Source organism: Montipora capricornis, chromosome 3 (assembly GCF_036669925.1).
Source record: "Montipora capricornis isolate CH-2021 chromosome 3, ASM3666992v2, whole genome shotgun sequence".
Classification (NCBI taxonomy): Eukaryota; Metazoa; Cnidaria; class Anthozoa; order Scleractinia; family Acroporidae; genus Montipora; species Montipora capricornis.
Genome location: NC_090885.1, coordinates 32,331,070 through 32,348,569, shown reverse-complemented (window position 1 = coordinate 32,348,569; position 17,500 = coordinate 32,331,070). Strand labels below are relative to the sequence as shown.

The 17,500-nt window shown below is 40.6% G+C and overlaps 2 protein-coding genes across 2 annotated transcripts in view; one reads left to right on the top strand and one right to left on the bottom strand.

The window, feature by feature from the left end:
- LOC138042932 (scavenger receptor cysteine-rich type 1 protein M160-like) overlaps positions 1-17,500 on the top strand; it is a 355,331-nt gene that overhangs the window by 163,589 nt on the left and 174,242 nt on the right. The gene's annotated exons all lie outside the window — the stretch shown is intronic.
- The window catches only part of LOC138042930 (scavenger receptor cysteine-rich type 1 protein M130-like), a 108,902-nt gene that overhangs the window by 5,522 nt on the left and 85,880 nt on the right, over positions 1-17,500 (bottom strand). Inside the window, exons 8-12 of the mRNA XM_068888991.1 lie at positions 7,624-7,944; positions 6,853-6,969; positions 5,918-6,043; positions 3,752-3,862; positions 2,177-2,287 (exon numbers count right to left, since the gene is read on the bottom strand). Of these exons, the coding sequence (XP_068745092.1) occupies positions 2,177-2,287; positions 3,752-3,862; positions 5,918-6,043; positions 6,853-6,969; positions 7,624-7,944 (786 nt within the window). The remainder of the gene's footprint in view (positions 1-2,176; positions 2,288-3,751; positions 3,863-5,917; positions 6,044-6,852; positions 6,970-7,623; positions 7,945-17,500) is intronic.

Genomic DNA, 17,500 nt, shown 5'->3' with positions numbered 1-17,500 from the left:
ACTCGTATAATACACGATCATCCACTTCCGGGAACCTTTATGTCCAAAACTCCACACTGGAAATGCAAAAGCGTTCTGTCTCTCGACTTGGGGTTAAGCTATGGAATGAGATACCATGCCATATGAGGGATTTGCCAAAGAAAACACTTAAAAGGGTTCTTCGAACATCGCTACCAAATATTTTGGGAAAAGATGACTATATTCCAATCCCTGTGATAATTAAAAAAGTTGGAGAAGTTGCTTAATCATATGTCCTTTGGTTTTATTTATTTAATTTTTTTTTAAATTTTTATTTGGACTGCAATTTTCTTTTTGGTCTCTAATCTTACAACCTTATGTTACCTTCATACATATTTTGTAAATAGCGAATTTTCATGTAAACTGTGTTTCTAATTAGTTAGCGTAATATAGTTGCGAGTAAACTTGCTGGCCTTTAATTATTAGTTTTATTATACTTGTTGTAAAACGTGGAAAACAACCTATCCGCACAGTAAGCTCCACTTGCAATCATCCTATCCCAAGCAACTTCTAAGAGATCTTTCGCAAAGTAGTCAACGGAAATTTTTGAATAGTCTCGCATTTTAAAAGATTTGATTTGTTGCTTTTTGTCTCTTGCAGCTTTTGTACTACAGAATTGAGAAAATGATAATAATGATAATGATAATGATAATGATGATGATAATAGTAATAATAATAATAATAATAATAATAATAATAATAATAATAACAATAATAATGATAAGGCAATTTAGTTGCAACTACGTTAATTTTAGCATATGTCAGCGTTCAAGTGGCGCTCTGATTGGCTACTAAAACTCCGAATATCCTTTGCTACTCACTTCACTCGCGCGGGATTTGCGCCCGAAAACATTGCAGGAGTAATTGAATTAAAATTATCTCTTTGGGCTATATTATCTCATTGTTTTAGTATATACTAAAACAATTCGCAGCGAGGTAAATATCCACCCACTGGCCACCTATAAGGTCTTCAATGCGAACATCAAATTCTGCAAACCTGCTTAATTAAGCTTTTTGCACAGCCACGAAAGATCTTGTAGAGCTTATCCAGATCTCAAGGAACATCTGGGTGATGTAAATGTGCTATATGTGTCACATAAATTAAGTGATCCATTACCCAACTGTTACAAATTCAATAAGTATGTGAAAAATTTAAGGGTAGATTTTTTGTAATCTCAAAAATGTTCATTTGAAAACATCCTTACGTAACAAATTCAAGCCCAAAGTAAAATGTTCAGGATAAAAATATTAAAAAAACAAAACGACATGCAAGGCCTTTCCTTTTTTTCTTTTTTTTTTTTTGTGCGAAGTTAAGAAACTCTCCTGGGCACGTAAAACAAGCCAACTGCACGAAACTCCAGAGTTGACATGATTTAGGTTGAACTTTTGTAGTGAGCTTATTTTAGCATAACAAATAACACAGTCAAACCTAAGTGGTCAGGAAAAAAACATTAACAAAGCATTAAGCGACTAAGGTGTAGTTAGTAGATCAATTGCATTTCAAATGGCCATTGTGATAAGATTTTCGTAAATGAGGCAAGGACCTTACTGCATTGTAGGGTGGTGGCCGTGTTGATGAGAAGGAAGCATAAAATGGAATTTAAAGACTGTTAGTCAGAAAGAAAAGCAACGGCCTTCGTAGAAAAAGACTGAGACTGATACGAAAGTGGCTATTAGTAAAGGTTTAACTAACTGTCAGTTCTAAATTGGAAGAAGGACTCCAAGGCAGCATTCTTAAGCGTGGCATTCCATACTTAAGCAGAATGAATTGTACTCAAGGCTATTCTTTGCACATATCCAATAGCGTTAACCGTATGATTGGGAAGAGGTGTCCAAACAGGTGCGGCAAACTCAATGACAGGCTGTGAAAGGTGTAATAATTTCTCAATGTGTCAAAGCGAATCTCTCAGTCGTACTTGAGCATGATCTTACAGGGCCCTTTCTAATATTTTTTGTGTATTGACTGGCCTTGTCGGTCTGTTTTGACGGGAAATAGAGTTGGTAAAAAATGTGTAGGCCACGATAGTAATTTGCGTTCTTTACATACCATAACGCTAGCATATGGAAACATTAATAGACAATTCACAAGACAAATTTTTGTGTGCTATTTGTTGAGCGGCATATTCGAGAATTGTAAGAATAATAACAGCTATCTCACCTCCAATTTCCGAGAGGTTTCCATCTTTAATTGTTAAACAGAAGTGATGAGTTCCATTGTGGTAACATGAAGTCTTGTTTGTGCATGGGCGGCTCAGGCATGGATCAACAACTGAAAACCAGTAGAAATCAAACAAAATCAATTGGCCGCCTTATAGGGAAAGCTTTACTGAAAGAAGCTGATCATCTGATACCATCTATCAACCCATTTTCAAATCGTCTTTTGAAGGCGTTCAACTTTGGTATAACACGCATCACATTCGTTTGTTGTCGTTTCGTGCTTTTATGAGTTCAGTTAATGTTCGTAAGGAGCGGTGTCACAGCTCTCGAAATCCGGATACTATAAGGAAATGAAGCAACTCCTATTGCTTTGTTTAAAGTCAAGCCCTTTTCGTTGTTGTTGTTGATAGTGACCCGCCACAGCGCCCTTTCGTTAGTATGTCAATAGAAAACTACCAAAACTTACCAAAGCTTGTTCGTACCACTCGTATAGCGTTGTCTTTTGTCGGGAATGTTTTATACTGCATAACCCGTTTCGAACATAGAGGACAGATACAATCATTACTTTTCTCCTTGGTACCGATTGAAAAGTGGCCAAAACTGACTATACGTTAGCGGATTCGAATCTCCCTTCCGAAAGAAGACCCACTTCTTGCTATAACCATATTTCGCGCAAGTAGATTTCTCTTGCTTCCACTCGACGAGTTAATCGAAACACTAAAGTTGGTTTATTATGCCAAAACACGACCGTCAGTAATTCTAAACTCTTGCGCAAACTGGGTCATGTCAGTGTCACCATATATATTCCTTGTTGATGATCAAAATTGGTCATGTCGAATTAAGTAAAATAATATAAATATAAACGAAGTCAGTTTCACAATCCAGCACTTAGTAACGTGCGATTAAACTGAAAAGCCGAGCCACTGGAAGCTTGATCAAGCCGTGATATCAAACAAGCAAGTTAAAGTGAAAAGAGCCTCACCATTTACGATTTTTTTTACGATCTCAAGGAACATCTAGATAATCTAAACGTGCTATGTGTGTGACCAAAATTAAGCGATCCATTACCCAGGTTTTGGTTAAATTAAAAACCAAATTGAACCTTTTTTTGAAAGACTCCAAGTCAACATTCTTAAGCGCGGCATCCCATACTTAAGCAGAATGAATTGTATTCAGGGCTATTCTTTGCACATATCCAATAGCGTTAACCGTATGATTAGGAAGAGGTGTCCAAACAGGTGCGGCATACTCAATGACAGGCTGTAAAAGGTGCAATAATTTCTCAATGTGTCAAAGCAAATCTCTCGTACTTGAGCATGATCTTACCGGGCCCTTTCTAATATTTTTGGTGTATTGACTGGCCTTGTAGGTCTGTTTTGACGGGAAATAGAGCTGGTAAAGAATGTGTAGGCCACGATAGTCATTTGCGTTCTTTACATACCGTCTCCATTGGAAAAGTCCTAACTGTGACGCTAGCATATGGAAACATTAACAGACAATTCACAAGACAAATTTTTGTGTGCTATTTGTTGAGCGGCATATTCGAGAATTGTAAAAATAATAACAGCTATCTCACCTCCAATTTCCGAGAGGTTTCCGTCTTTAATTGTTAAACAGAAGTGATGAGTTCCATTGTGGTAACATGAAGTCTTGTTTGTGCATGGGCGGCTCAGGCATGGATCAACAACTGAAAACCAGTAGAAATCAAACAAAATCAATTGGCCGCCTTATAGGGAAAGCTTTACTGAAAGAAGCTGATCATCTGATACCATCTATCAACCCATTTTCAAATCGTCTTTTGAAGGCGTTCAACTTTGGTATAACACGCATCACATTCGTTTGTTGTCGTTTCGTGCTTTTATGAGTTCAGTTAATGTTCGTAAGGAGCGGTGTCACAGCTCTCGAAATCCGGATACTGTAAGGAAATGAAGCAACTCCTATTGCTTTGTTTAAAGTCAAGCCCTTTTCGTTGTTGTTGTTGTTGATAGTGACCCGCCACAGCGCCCTTTCGTTAGTATGTCAATAGAAAACTACCAAACCCTACCAAAGCTTAAGGAAAGGTTACGTTTATACAAACGTTGGCCGTGTAGCACTTATATCTTAAACAGAGTTAACTGAATAGAGTGTAAATAAATGTGAAGTGCTGGATTTCTATCCCATATGAACCATGTGAGCGTTAGCCCCACTGATGGAAATGGGCCCACACAAGGACAGAGAAAAACTCTGATTAACATCTTTAGTTCCCATGGCCTGCTCCCGTCTGGCCTTGTGGCTCGGTCGGTGGAGCGGCGGGGATCTGGCCCGAGGGTCGTGGGTTCAATTCCCACCCTGGTCAGAGTTTTTCTCTGTCCTTGTGTGGGCCAATTTCCATCAGTAGGGCTAACGCTCATATGGGTCATATGGGATAGAAATCCAGCACTTCACATTACACTCTATTCAGTTAACTCTGTCTTACCAAAGCTTGTTTGTACCACTCGTATAGCGTGCGGCTTGTCTTTTGTCGGGAATGTTTTACACTGCATAACCCGTTTCGAACATAGAGGACAGATACAATCATTACTTTTCTCCTTGCTACCGATTTAAAAGTGGCCAAAACTGACTATACCTTAGCGGATTCGAATAGCCCTTCAGAAAGAAGACCCACTTCTCGCTATACCATATTTCGCGCATGTAAATTTCTCTTGCTTCCACTCGACGAGTTAAGCGAAACACTAAAGTTGGTTTATTATGCCAAAACATCGTCAGTAATTCTAAACTCCTGCGCAAACTGGGTCATGTCAGTGTCATCATATATATTCCTTGTTGATGATCAAAATTGATCATGTCGAATGGGTTTTGCTAAAAGCAGGCCCGCGGCCCGCCACGGCCCACCACGGCCCAGCGGCCCGGCGGCCCGAGGCCCACAGCCCGCGGCCCACGGCCCGCGACGGCCCGGTAGCTAAGTCCTGATTTTCCACAGTTTTTTTGTCCAGCGGTAAATCCTCGCGCATGCACAGATCTGCATCGGGTTTGGGCGTGCAAAAAGGACGACGGTGAATTTGAATATGCCATTTCCGAGTTCATGTCTGCCTCCTCTTCAAGGCGAGTCTAAGTGCGATGAAAATGAGTTTTCATTAATATGTAAAGTAGAACTACTTAGCATCACACAAACTTAGCACTTAGACTCGCTTTGAAGAGGAGGCGGATATGAACTTGGAAATGGCCTATTCGTTTACCATTTTAATCATTTGAATCCTTGTTTCTGTTTGTTGTTGTAAACAGACGAAAACAACAGAGAATGACAACGTTTTTCACTCAGCAACATGCAACGAAAGAAAAGATCGAAAAGGATTGAAATGATTATTTAAATGGTAAACGAATTCAAACTCACCGTCTTTCATTTGCGCGCCCAAAGCCGATGCAAAGCTGTGCATGCGCGTGGATTTACCGCTGGACAACAAAACTGTGTGGGTCTCCGGGCCACCGGGCCTCCAGGCCGCCGGGCCGTGGCGGGCCGTGGGCCGCGGGCCGCTGGGCCTTCGGGCCGCCGGGCCGCTGAGCCGTGGCGGGCCGTGGGCCGCGGGCCTACTTTTAGCAAACCGCATGTCGAATTAAGTAAATATCAATATAAACGAAGTCAGTTTCACAATCCAGTAATTAGTCACGTGCGATTAAACTGATGAGTACTCTAAAGCCGAGCCAGTCTTTGATGATACACTGGAAGCTTGATCAAACAAACAAGTTAAAGTTAAAAGAGCCTCACCATTTACGATTTTTTCTTCACAGAGCTTTCCAGTTAGTCCTCTTGGGCAAGCACAGAGGAACGAGGATTCATTTCTGAAACACTGGCCACCATTTTGACAAGAAGATTGACATGGATTAAACGACGCTGAAATGGAAGTACATGAATTAAGAATTTTAAGGATCTGATTGAAAACCTTTTCCTTATACCGCCATTGCTCATAATGCTGTGCCCAAATTAGATGTTGGACCCTTCACTTTCCTTCAGAAAGATAGTTAACCAAACGGATGTGAAGTTTGACATTGTGAGTCACTGGTTTGAGCGCGTCTATAGAGAGAGTTCCCTTTCCTGACATCACACAGGGAAAAATAATATAACCTGGCCGTTATTTGTCTCGATTTTAATTATTCTCTTGGATATTCACGACTGAGGGAAATTAAAGAACTAGAGACGCAGAATGAGAACTGGCAGGGAATTATTGGGAAAATCCCAAAGTTGTACGGAAATGCCGACATGGAGATTTAAGCGAAACTTTTGAATTTCCTGTGATCGACCATACCTTATACCTACATGAACGTTTCGGGAAACGCAATTTACATACCCCAGGTCTGAACCGGGAAGTCTTTCCTCGTCTCTCAATGTCATTTTCTCCTAGTCACTGGAGGAGGATTTAGGGGAGGGGCCAAGGAGTCGACAGGGATGCTTTTTGTCCTATATTATTAGAGATTTCTGTAATTCTCAAAGGTCGTCTTCCAAAGCCTTAGATTTTGGCCACGTCACTGTATTCCTAGAATGGTGTAGGCAGCATTTCGACAGATCAAAGGTGCATTTTGGGTAAAGTGGGGTGTGGTGGGGGTGGGGAAGAGACTTCTTTGGCCTCCCCTTTCTGCCTTCCTTTACGTATTTTCTGGTAACGTCCCTGGACACAGCAATAAAAATCGCGTTTTTCAACTCACGTATTTCGCACTGGAGACCTGAAAAACCGTCAGTGCAGTTGCAAACAGCACCAGCTGGAGTGTTTATGCATTTTCCATTGCTTGTGCACTTCAGGTTAGAGCAGTTTTGAAAAGTACCTGATTGGTTAAAAAAACGTCAATTATCAGTTTAGAGTAGTCTTAAATTGCGTGTGAAATGTAATTTTGAAATTGCTTCATATTGTGTATCATATACCAGGGGAAAATTCACAAAAACATTTCGAAAAGGTGGATGGTACAGTAATAAACCGGTCAGTGTAAAATGCAGACTGCAGACCAGGGGTAAAGTGCAGACTGAGGTTATAATGTAATGGTCTGCAGTCTGCATTTTACACCGACTGGTAATAAACATAATGTTCTTGCATATTGATTCCCTCTAAATGCACAGGGAACGATTTTGGGTATCATCGAAAACTTGACATGAAAACTGACTTAACTTTGTGGGCAAAATATGAAGAAGCAGAGCCCCACATACGAATTAAAAAAAAAAAAAGGATTTCTAAAATTGTTTAGCATGGCAAATGAAAACTCTCGTGTATATGCATAACATATTCCTAGGATAATTGATCGACCTGAACGAAATTGAACGCGCTGATTCGGAAGCTGAATATTCTCAAACTATAGATGCTAACTCATTGGTAGATATAGCCTTCTCTGATAGTTCGTTGTCCCTTTTGTCTAGATACGGTACAAAAACATTACTTCTTGCTATGAGAGAAGAAAAAAGGCAGAAAATAAACAACAATAATTAACCTTGCTGGTATGGTAACTTGCATAATGCTGTTGCCAAATAACTGGATCCAAAATAACCAGCGACGAATTTTGGACATTCCTGGAAACTGGATTCGTTTCCTAAACATCTCACGTATCGAAACCAAACTAGGGATTTGCCGAAACCAAACTGGCCTCTTTGTCCGGAAGAAATTGCCCCTGGATATCCAAGCTGACGGCAGACAACATGAGCATTTATCAGACTCCAACGGTAGCCAAAAATTGTGCCCCAGATTCCAGCGTAGAATACCTCCACTCGTCCAGCATTACTGATTGGTGATCCGGCCAGTCTTACGCTGAAGTCTTTGAAAACAGAAATGTGTTAAAAAATATAGGAAAAGAGTAAAATACGCCGACCGACTCGTTTTCCTATTAAATTCATAAACATGATCAATAGCACGACAGCTCTGCTTGCATGCAGCAGTATTTACATTTTGATCTACAAACGCATTTGCAACCACATAGCCGGTGCTCCCGGCATCTTTCTCATCTGTTACACAAAAAAGGAAGCTATTTACCCCAACCTTGCATGACCTCAAACTCATTTATATCAAGCACTAATGTTTCCAACAAACAAACAAACAAACAAAAATCCCTCCCCAGGTTAAAACAACTATCTATTGTTATTAACATACTATCGGTATAGTCCATGAAACAATCTCTAAAAATGGCCTTTTGGTACCATGAAATGGGGCAAATTCTATCATGCATTTTAGACTCTCCGATGTCTCTAGTTTATAGAAAAATGTGGTAGCCCTCGCAATTTGCCAGATTTAGCCTTTTTCTCAACATTTTGTTGACAGCCTGACGGTCGAGTATATTGCATTCATCTTTTTACAGAACATCCACTCAACAAAGAACTCAATTTACATTCACAGAGAATTCAAATCATCAAAGTGTCATTTAGAGATAATTCATTACTATCGATTATTAAGGTTATTGAAATCAAAAATACCTTCGGGTGCATGTTTGGTGCTGTTTTGTTGCAAGGGAAATGAATAAAGAGCATGTGTGTAAGTGTAAGCTCAAGGGATGGCAGCGTTTGTTGGGTTCTCCTCGTAATTTTTAAATTTTGATATTTTATAAACTTTTCAATAGCTTTAGCAAAAGGTCATAACTAGCTTTGGAGTCTTTATCGTAGTATTAAGCTTTATCTTCGCGTGAAGTTCTAACGTGCCTTCTCAAGCAGTGCTGTTGAACTTGGACCGGCAATGCAGTAACAACCTGATGTGAAATCGCCTACCAACACAAGTATTTTATCGAATTAAAGAATTCGACTTACAACAGGCAACGGGGCTGGTCATTATGTCCGACAACGCTTGACAAACTCTTCAAGGAAAATCGATTCCCTGGCATCCCTGTCACCATTATGCAAATTCAAGACCTTCAAGATCTTCCAGGGGAATCGACAATGCGCCAATCGACTTCGCCACCTAGCTTTTCTTTGTCCTTGTCCTGCTTCCACTCAGTCGACAAGAAAATTGTCAGGGTCCTCTTCTTGCTTCCCTCTCCAAGGCACTTTTCCCACTGTTGGATCTTGTGACCTGGAGAAATGCTGTGAACCTGTGTCCCAGCTACAGTTGCTCTGTTTTTTCAGCCGTTGTTCTTGATTGAAACCTATACAGGTTTTTTTGTATTCTATTACTTTATTACTTTTTTTACTCTACGAACAATCTATATTACTTACAAAACCATAACCAATTTGCAATCTTACATTACTTGGAATGTACTTGGAATGTACACACTTTTAAAAATGGTAAAGAAAAAAAGAGTATACACATGATGGTTTACAACTATACACTACTTACAATAGACATACCTTTCAAAGGTATAACAAATTAACACAAACTGAAATGTATACTCTAGATTTTAGAATATTCACTAAGTGCCATACAAAGAAGAGTATAATACAATACAATAATACAATACATATTTAATTGACCGCTCCCTATAGGGGCTTTTCAGGGCCAATGAAACACATTGAAATGACAGAATAGAACAACAACAACTGTTAAGAATCCCAACTTGCTGGAGGCAAACCAGTTGGCTATTTACAAGTGCAGCTGGGAAGTTGAACCAGGGACTACTAGGGTCAAATTCAACGAGTGGTCAGAGTGGAACTTGAAGCCGGGATCTCCGAATCTCAAGGTAAGCGTCCTAACCACTGGGCCACACTGCCTCCTTCTGAAAATGTTTTCTGGTCACCTTTTAGCATCTGGAGTAGGCTCATACCATCGATACGAAATTTGATTCGTGGAAGCCAAATGCAGTTTGACGCCTAGCACTAAAGGCGAGATTCCGCAAAATAAAATTAAGATCGCAATAATTTCTCAGTCAGTCAAAGCTATTCCTCTTGACTTTTCTAGGACCCTTTCAAGAAAGTTCCAGAAGTTTTGTCCGAAATTTCTAACTCCTAGTTTCCCTCCCTTATTCCAAGATATTCCGAGGAATTCTCAGAAATTCTTAGGAATTTAAAGCTAAGTTGCATAACTTAGGAATTCCAAGTGAGCATTGATTACAACTTGGAATTCCTAGGATTTCCTTGGCTCAGTACGTGTCTGAAAACCTTTATAGCGATTAATAGTTGCATTGTAAGCCACATACTGTAGATCGTGATCTTGCAGGTGAATCCATGGTTGTGTCAAGGAGTCAACCATGAATTCTCTTTAATCTCTTGACAAAAAAAAAATCAGTGCCTTTTTTTCCTTCAGATATTTAAAGTGTGATTGCTTAACGATTGACTGGCAAACGTTTGAGCTTCGAAATTTAACCAAAGGTTGTTTACTTTGATCGTAAGATTTGGACGTCATGTAACCTTCACAACCGTGAAGAACTTGTTGTATGGCATGATGGTTTCTTTCAGGAGCAGATGTGATACCAAACATCAGTCTCTTATAAGGGTACAGACCAGCGTGTGTTGTAAAGGTTGTTATCCCTCGAGCTTCTTCACTCAGCTCCAGCTGATGATAACCCCACTTAAGGTCTAATTTTGAAAACACGTTGCTTTGGGTCATATCTTGAAGAACCTCATCCACCGTTGGGATAGGTGTCTTTCTCTAATGACCGCCTCGTTGGCTCTGCGCATATCTACGCACAAATTAAACGAATCTCCCCAGATGGTTTCGGTACTACATCAATTGACCCAAGGTGTTGGACCTTGCACCTTTTCAATAACTTTTTCTCAACTTTCTCTCTTACACTGAATGGCGCTTTTAAAGTAAGCTGTGATACTGGCTTAATGTAACTGTCCACATGAATCTTAACTTGATAATCATTCAACGAGCCAACCTCTTCAAAACATGCTTGATATTTGTCAACAATGTCTTGAGTACTTACAGCATTGACGTGAAGTCCCAATCTGAATACCTGCAACTCTGTTCCTGTCTTTCTGCCCAGTGTTCGCCTGCCTTTATTGCAAATGACAATAAATTCAGCAGTAATTTCCTTTCCAACTACACTCACCACTGCCTCAAAATTTCCCAGAGTGTCTAATGACTCCAAAGATCCATAAGGGTACAGGTTCTGGATTGACTTCTCTGACTTATATTATACCTTTAGTCTTCCGCTGTTTCCATGTCTTCTGATCCACAATATTATAAGAAGATCCCGAGCCAATGAGTAAAGTTCTAATAACCACACCACCAACTTGTAAATCAATAGTCTCTGAACCGTTTTCTGTGCCTGATTTCTTGAATTCTACTATAAAGGCATACTCATCCTCCTTAAATTCCGCCCCGCTTCTTAGACTGTTACCTCCACTACGTTCGCTCTTTTTCTTTGTCATGTTTTTCTGTTCTTTTTTACGCTTGGATGTCTTGCAAACTGAAGCAAAATGTCCCTTCATATGACACTTTGCAAAGGTCTCAGATCTTGCCGGACAATTTTGGTCACGTGCAAAATGGCCGCCGAGCCCGCATTGGTAACACTTCTTATGATCTTCTTTCACAGCAGAGTCTTTAAACTCCTTGCCTTGATAGCGTTAACACTATCATTCCCATTTGTGTCGCCCTCAATTTGCCCCAGCTCGCTTGTGCCTGTGAAAGTTCCAGGGATCGAGCAATACTTTGTGTAAATCCTGGCCTTTTGACAGAAGTTTCAGCCGAAGCTCCGTAGACCCGCAACTCACAATTGACAGCTTGATTGCTGAGCCGAATTACAAATTGATCTACTGTTCCATGTTCGTCGTGCTTCATCTGCTAAAAAAATGTGACACTCGTATGGTATGTTCACTTGTGGTGTAAAATATGCATCACGTGTTCGAAGCACAGCTTTATAGTCGTTGTCGGTTTTACCAGCAGGTGCACCAGGATCGGTCAGAGTCTCAAACACTTCTCGGACATCCATACCTGCGCAATGCAATAATAACGCCTCGATCCGAGCAGCTGCAGTAACTCCTAGACCCTCGCACAAAATTGGAAAACTTTCTTCAAACGTCGCCATGGCGGTATTCCGCAAAGCTTGTCGCCATAACTATCGCTCAAATCTTTTCAGGGCACTCATCAAAGTGATCCCATTCTCGTCGCCAATTGTAGTAAACGGATTTAACCGTTTAAACAACGGACTTAATTCGGATCGCACCACAACATGAGCTGCTCATTTAATATTCCATGTGCTCCTACCCATAGTACACTTGGCGCTTATACTGAACATACGTCACATACACTACAATAACGAGATGTAGCCTCATCTGCTCATTGGTCGAAAATCATAAAAATAATATGTTAGCGTGAGGGTTTCTATGCATAGAAATATAAGAGTGAGTTTTTTATTTTATTTTATACAATAGACCCTTTGCATAAATGGCGCCCAAATTTGAATAACAATACTTGATGCATCCTTAGCCTCGTGTTTATGTTTCAAGGCAAAGGATTTTTCTCATGAATGTGAGGCTAAGGATGTATCAAGTATTGTTATTCAAATTTGAGCGCCAGTTATGCAAAGGGTCTCTAGCCCTTTTCACGGTTAGTTTTTCTCATTTGCATTACAATGTAATCTAACGTGGATGCGAGGCAATTTCGGGTTAAAACTACAAAATAGGCCGAAATTGCCTCACATACATGCTAGATTACATTGTAATGCAGATGAGAAAAACTAACCGTGAAAAGGGCTATTGCATGCCGCTGGGAATGTCGTAAACAGTAGAGTTAATCCTCAACGAGCTTTTTCGCAAGCTCTACCTATTGTAACCACTTCCGGAGAAAGAAAGATTCAAAAGCGAGATAGCTTCTTACATTTTAATTTCATCAAATTTTGTAGATTGTAAGAAGAGTAAGAGATTCATGTTTTAAAAACTAGGGGTCACCGATGATCTATACAAGTAAAATAGATGTGATGCTGCGAAACTCTTTGAAAATTTCGTTTGTCACGTTTTTGCTTGACTTGTCGGGGAAGGACTGGAACCCAAGATAAGATCGATCGATGAAAGCTTTTTGTCAAAAAAAAAAAAAAAAAAACTTTCTCGAGCGTAGCATTGAAGTATGAAGCAGGCCGGTAGAACTGACAAAGAAGAGTTTCTTTCATAAATAATAGGAATTTGTCTTTTTGGTGATTTCCCTGCTAATGCTGGACAATCAACTTTCTTATTACTACTACTGCATCTAAAATGAACTTATCTTCTCGCGTTTTTGTTTTTTACGCCAAATAGCCAGCTTTGAGGTTTGTGACTTGTTGTCTGTGCCGTGTGACGTCACTTTCTTTGCAAAAAAAAAAAAACTACCGGTCGCCGTTCTATTCGCGTGCTTAAGCTCTCTATTATCTTAAATAATGCGTGACGTAGTTCATGAAACATTACAGTCGCGTTACCTGCGCAGTTAAAGTTGCGCGCAAACAATTACCGCAAACGTTCTTAATTCTCATCTTCTGGAGTGAAATATAGTGAAGTGACATAATAATCGCCGGCTGTTCAAGTGAACAAGGACGAAAATAAAATTTTGCTCTATTTTCATCGTAGCAAAGGAAAAGAGCTTCAAAACATGCATTCCTTTTGAACTAAGAAGTTCGTAGGGTAATAAATTGAGACATCAAAAAACAGCTCCACTACTCGATTAGCTTTTCCAGCCTCCCGCTCCCTTCTCCTTAACGTTTTATGATGAATTGGAAATCATTGAAATTTGCCATTCAAAAGCCTTCACTCTCTCGTACCTCGCTCGTTCGGGTTTCCACACAACTCGTGAATACAACCCCGTTCGCCGCACTTTCTGCGACGTAAACTAAATTGATGAAACAAAGTAATAGTGTGTTGTTGTGTCGACTAAACCTAAAAAAGAACATCACGCTCTGCATACTATTTATACTGCTCACAATTTACTGATTAGGAATTCAGTAATTGAACAACCATTGTGCACTGACAAAAAAAATTCCATACGAAAAGTGCAGAAAACAAATATCTACTTACCACAGATATTTTTACGTTAATGTTTGACTTTTAAAATGACAGGATGTAGCCTCGAAACGACGTCTGACACTTTATAGTTTTCCTTATAAATTTGAAGAACCTTATAGTTTTAGTTTTGCAAAAAAAACTAACCAAAACGCCTTCTTGTAACTGTAGTTTGCATGTCGTTAGCATTAAACATTGCAACACTACTGTCGACCATTTTTAGACTACTAAGGAGTAGTCTGTTCCTTCATGAAAATTAAAATTATGCAAATTAGGGAAAGACATGAGAAGGGAATGGGGCGAGACAGCCAATTTTTCGCGACCGCCTTTCTCGCGGCCCATGGCTTTGCCGGCTTTGCCGCACGTCGCTAGCTTTCGTCGCTTCCTGTATTCTTGTATTCCCGTCGCATGCTAGGAAAAGAGACTGCTTGCAGTCTAGCCATTATTGCTAGATTTTTGCTGATTTAGTTGTTCTTTCTAACATATGCCTTTTTACCTTTAATTGTAACTATATAAAGTACAATTTGGGATAAACTTGTTCCAATCTCGTCCAATCAGGCTCGTGAAGGTGTCATTATATACTAAAACGTTTCAGAACCTGTTGATTCACTGGTTAAACATTGCGAAGAACACGTGAACAAAACGTTTAATCAGTGGCCGTATTTATACTAGAGGACGTTCAAGACGTCTCAGACGTCTTAGACGACTAGCATAAATACGGGAAATAAGGTGGACGCATTAAACGTCAGACGAATTAAACGTCTCAAGTTAAGTGCGCACTTAACAGACGTCTAAGCCGTCTAGTATAAAGACGACACGCGCTAAAGTGGGACGCACTTAGCAATGAAGTGCACACAGTCTCTTTGGTGATTAAATCTCGGTATCTTTTGATTTCTAGCCGGCGAAGTTAAATGCGTCCCGTATTTACATTAGTCGCACTTACAACCAGACGTTTAATGCGTCTGGACGTGTTAGACGTTCTCTCGTATAAATACGGCCAGTTAAAACCGTTGTTATGAAGACAACAGCTAATACACAGACGAGATATAACCCATTTGGCACAGCAGAAATACCCGGTGTACACTGCAGGCATTGCCCATTAACGTGAGTACTTATATGGGATCCTTCAGACCAGAGTTGACAGGTAGTCATCAAATGACGTTATCAATCAAAAAGAAAAAAGAAGGGGAAGTGCATAAATTAGGGGCAAGTAGGAGCATGATGCAACGCAGCGTAACTCTAAGAGACACGTGTAACAACACGATGAGATGCCAGTCACGTACGTACATGAGATGAGAAGGCGAAGGGTGTGCATAAGTTAGGGGCAAGTTTGAACACAGCCCTAGATGCATAAATTAGAAAACAATGGGGCAAAGTTGGAGCATGACGTTACCCTAAAATATACTTTCGTAAGGAGCGCGCGGACGCGCGCGCGTATGGCGCATAAAGAGTGCTGTGTGTGCATATTTTTTTGGTGGCATGTTTGAATAGGCTGGCTTTAAGAGATAGCTTCTTCCTGCTCTAGAGTAGAACAGTGAACGAGAGATTACAGCGGAGCAAAGACAATCACAATCATACAAGATGACCTCACCAAAAACCAATCAGAAACAACAATGACCTCATCGTTAGCCAATCAAAAGGATTGTCACCGGCCCATCATACCTTGAGGGACAAACGTTTTGTGGTTATAAAAGCGTCGCTCTAGCTCACTGTATTTCATGAGATTTCATCATGTCTGAGAAGAAAGAACAAGTGGTACCGATTCAAAAACCCACTCGGCCAAGACAGTCACACAAACATGTGGAGGAACAACGCTATGGCCATTCTCAAATACATGGAGGAGTTAAAGGAATTGCCACCCCTCTCGCCCATCCCACATCGCCCGGTGACCCGTCAGCGGAGGTTGATCGACATGCCCTTTTCACGGTTGTTTGTCGGAGCACCAAACATCAGACAATGGTTTTAATTACGTGAAATGACCTGAGTACCCATGCGCCTTCATTGCAAGTACTTATTAAGCAAGTACTTGCCAGTACTTACAAGCGGTGGAGAAACAATGGCACCAACACCTTGTGATTAACACCGGCAAAAAGCATTCAGAGTAGCCAAAGATGCTGTGTTACGCGATAAACCTTGCACTTCGAAACAAAGCAAAACTGAGAAGAACCCGGGCCGCATGTATTTCAGCTGTCGGAACCGCATATACCCCTACTTCCAATGGTTGGATGCTCCCTGGAACCATAAGATCCTAGTCCTCACCCTAGAGAAACTGAATCTGCCACCGTAACATCTTCGATACCCAGGTTTTGAACCACGCCTAGTGGTTTACCGACCAAAGAAGAAATGGAACATAGAGCCATTTCGACATCACCCGTACAAGTGGAGTAGAAGATCGTTGGAGAACACTCCCTAAGAACCATCAGCCTTTCAAATGGCTTGTAACATGCCCCAGCGCCTACCTGATGGATGCTTTTCAAAGACCACATGAACTACGTGATTTATTGTAGATAGTTATTTAATGGCTAAATGGTGTAATGAAAAGAGAATGCAACTGTTTGATTGATCTAGTTGTCGTTGAGAGTGAGAGTGAGCGAATGTCGGAACCGAACGAGATCACGGTGATCACTGGGGGTGCTAAAAGAACCGATGCCTGGGCCACATGATGAGATATGTTCAGGTTTGACTCTAATTAGATGTACGCGTATTTCAATAAGCGTCATGAAGTGTCCCCTTGCTCTTCTCACCAACTTCAACATCACCCGTGTCTCGGAATACGGACAATTTACGTCACAAAGTGTTCCCCAAATGCTGCTCTTTAAGTAAAGATTAACTTCTGCATTTACCCAAAACTAAAAATACCGCTAACCTTTACCCTTACCTCATCGTTGAAAATAGGTAGCAAATGCTTAGACTTAAAGGGACACTTCGTGTTGGATGTCAAAATTGGGCGTGCATCTAATTAGAGTCGAACCTGGACATAAGTGTAACACCACAGAGACGCCATCCTTTCCCATCCCCTCGGATGATAGGGTGGTTGTAAGGACGAATGCACATAACATGCATCCCACATTCTTACGCCCATCACGAGTGGTGGGACGGGTTAGGGCGTAGAGGTGGCACACCATATGCACAAACCCTTCTATTTGTAGTCGATGACATATAATCATTGGTTCGACTACGATCGTGTCGAGGACAAGTTTGACGCTTGCCTCGAGCCCACTGTGTCATCATTGATGGATAAATCATGCGCCAACCTCGGCACGAGCAAAATTTAAGCTCATTCTTACCCCTCAGTTTACAGAACATGTAACATGGTTTCGATTCGGTGGGGGGGGATCGAGCATAGTGTCAAAGGCTAAAGAAAAGAGTACCAATCAAATTGCATTTTAAGTGGTGGGTATGTCTAGATCCGTGTATAATAAGAGCTCACCGTTTCTTCCTAAAAAGACAGTTGACAAAAACAGGGATAGAAACAGACCA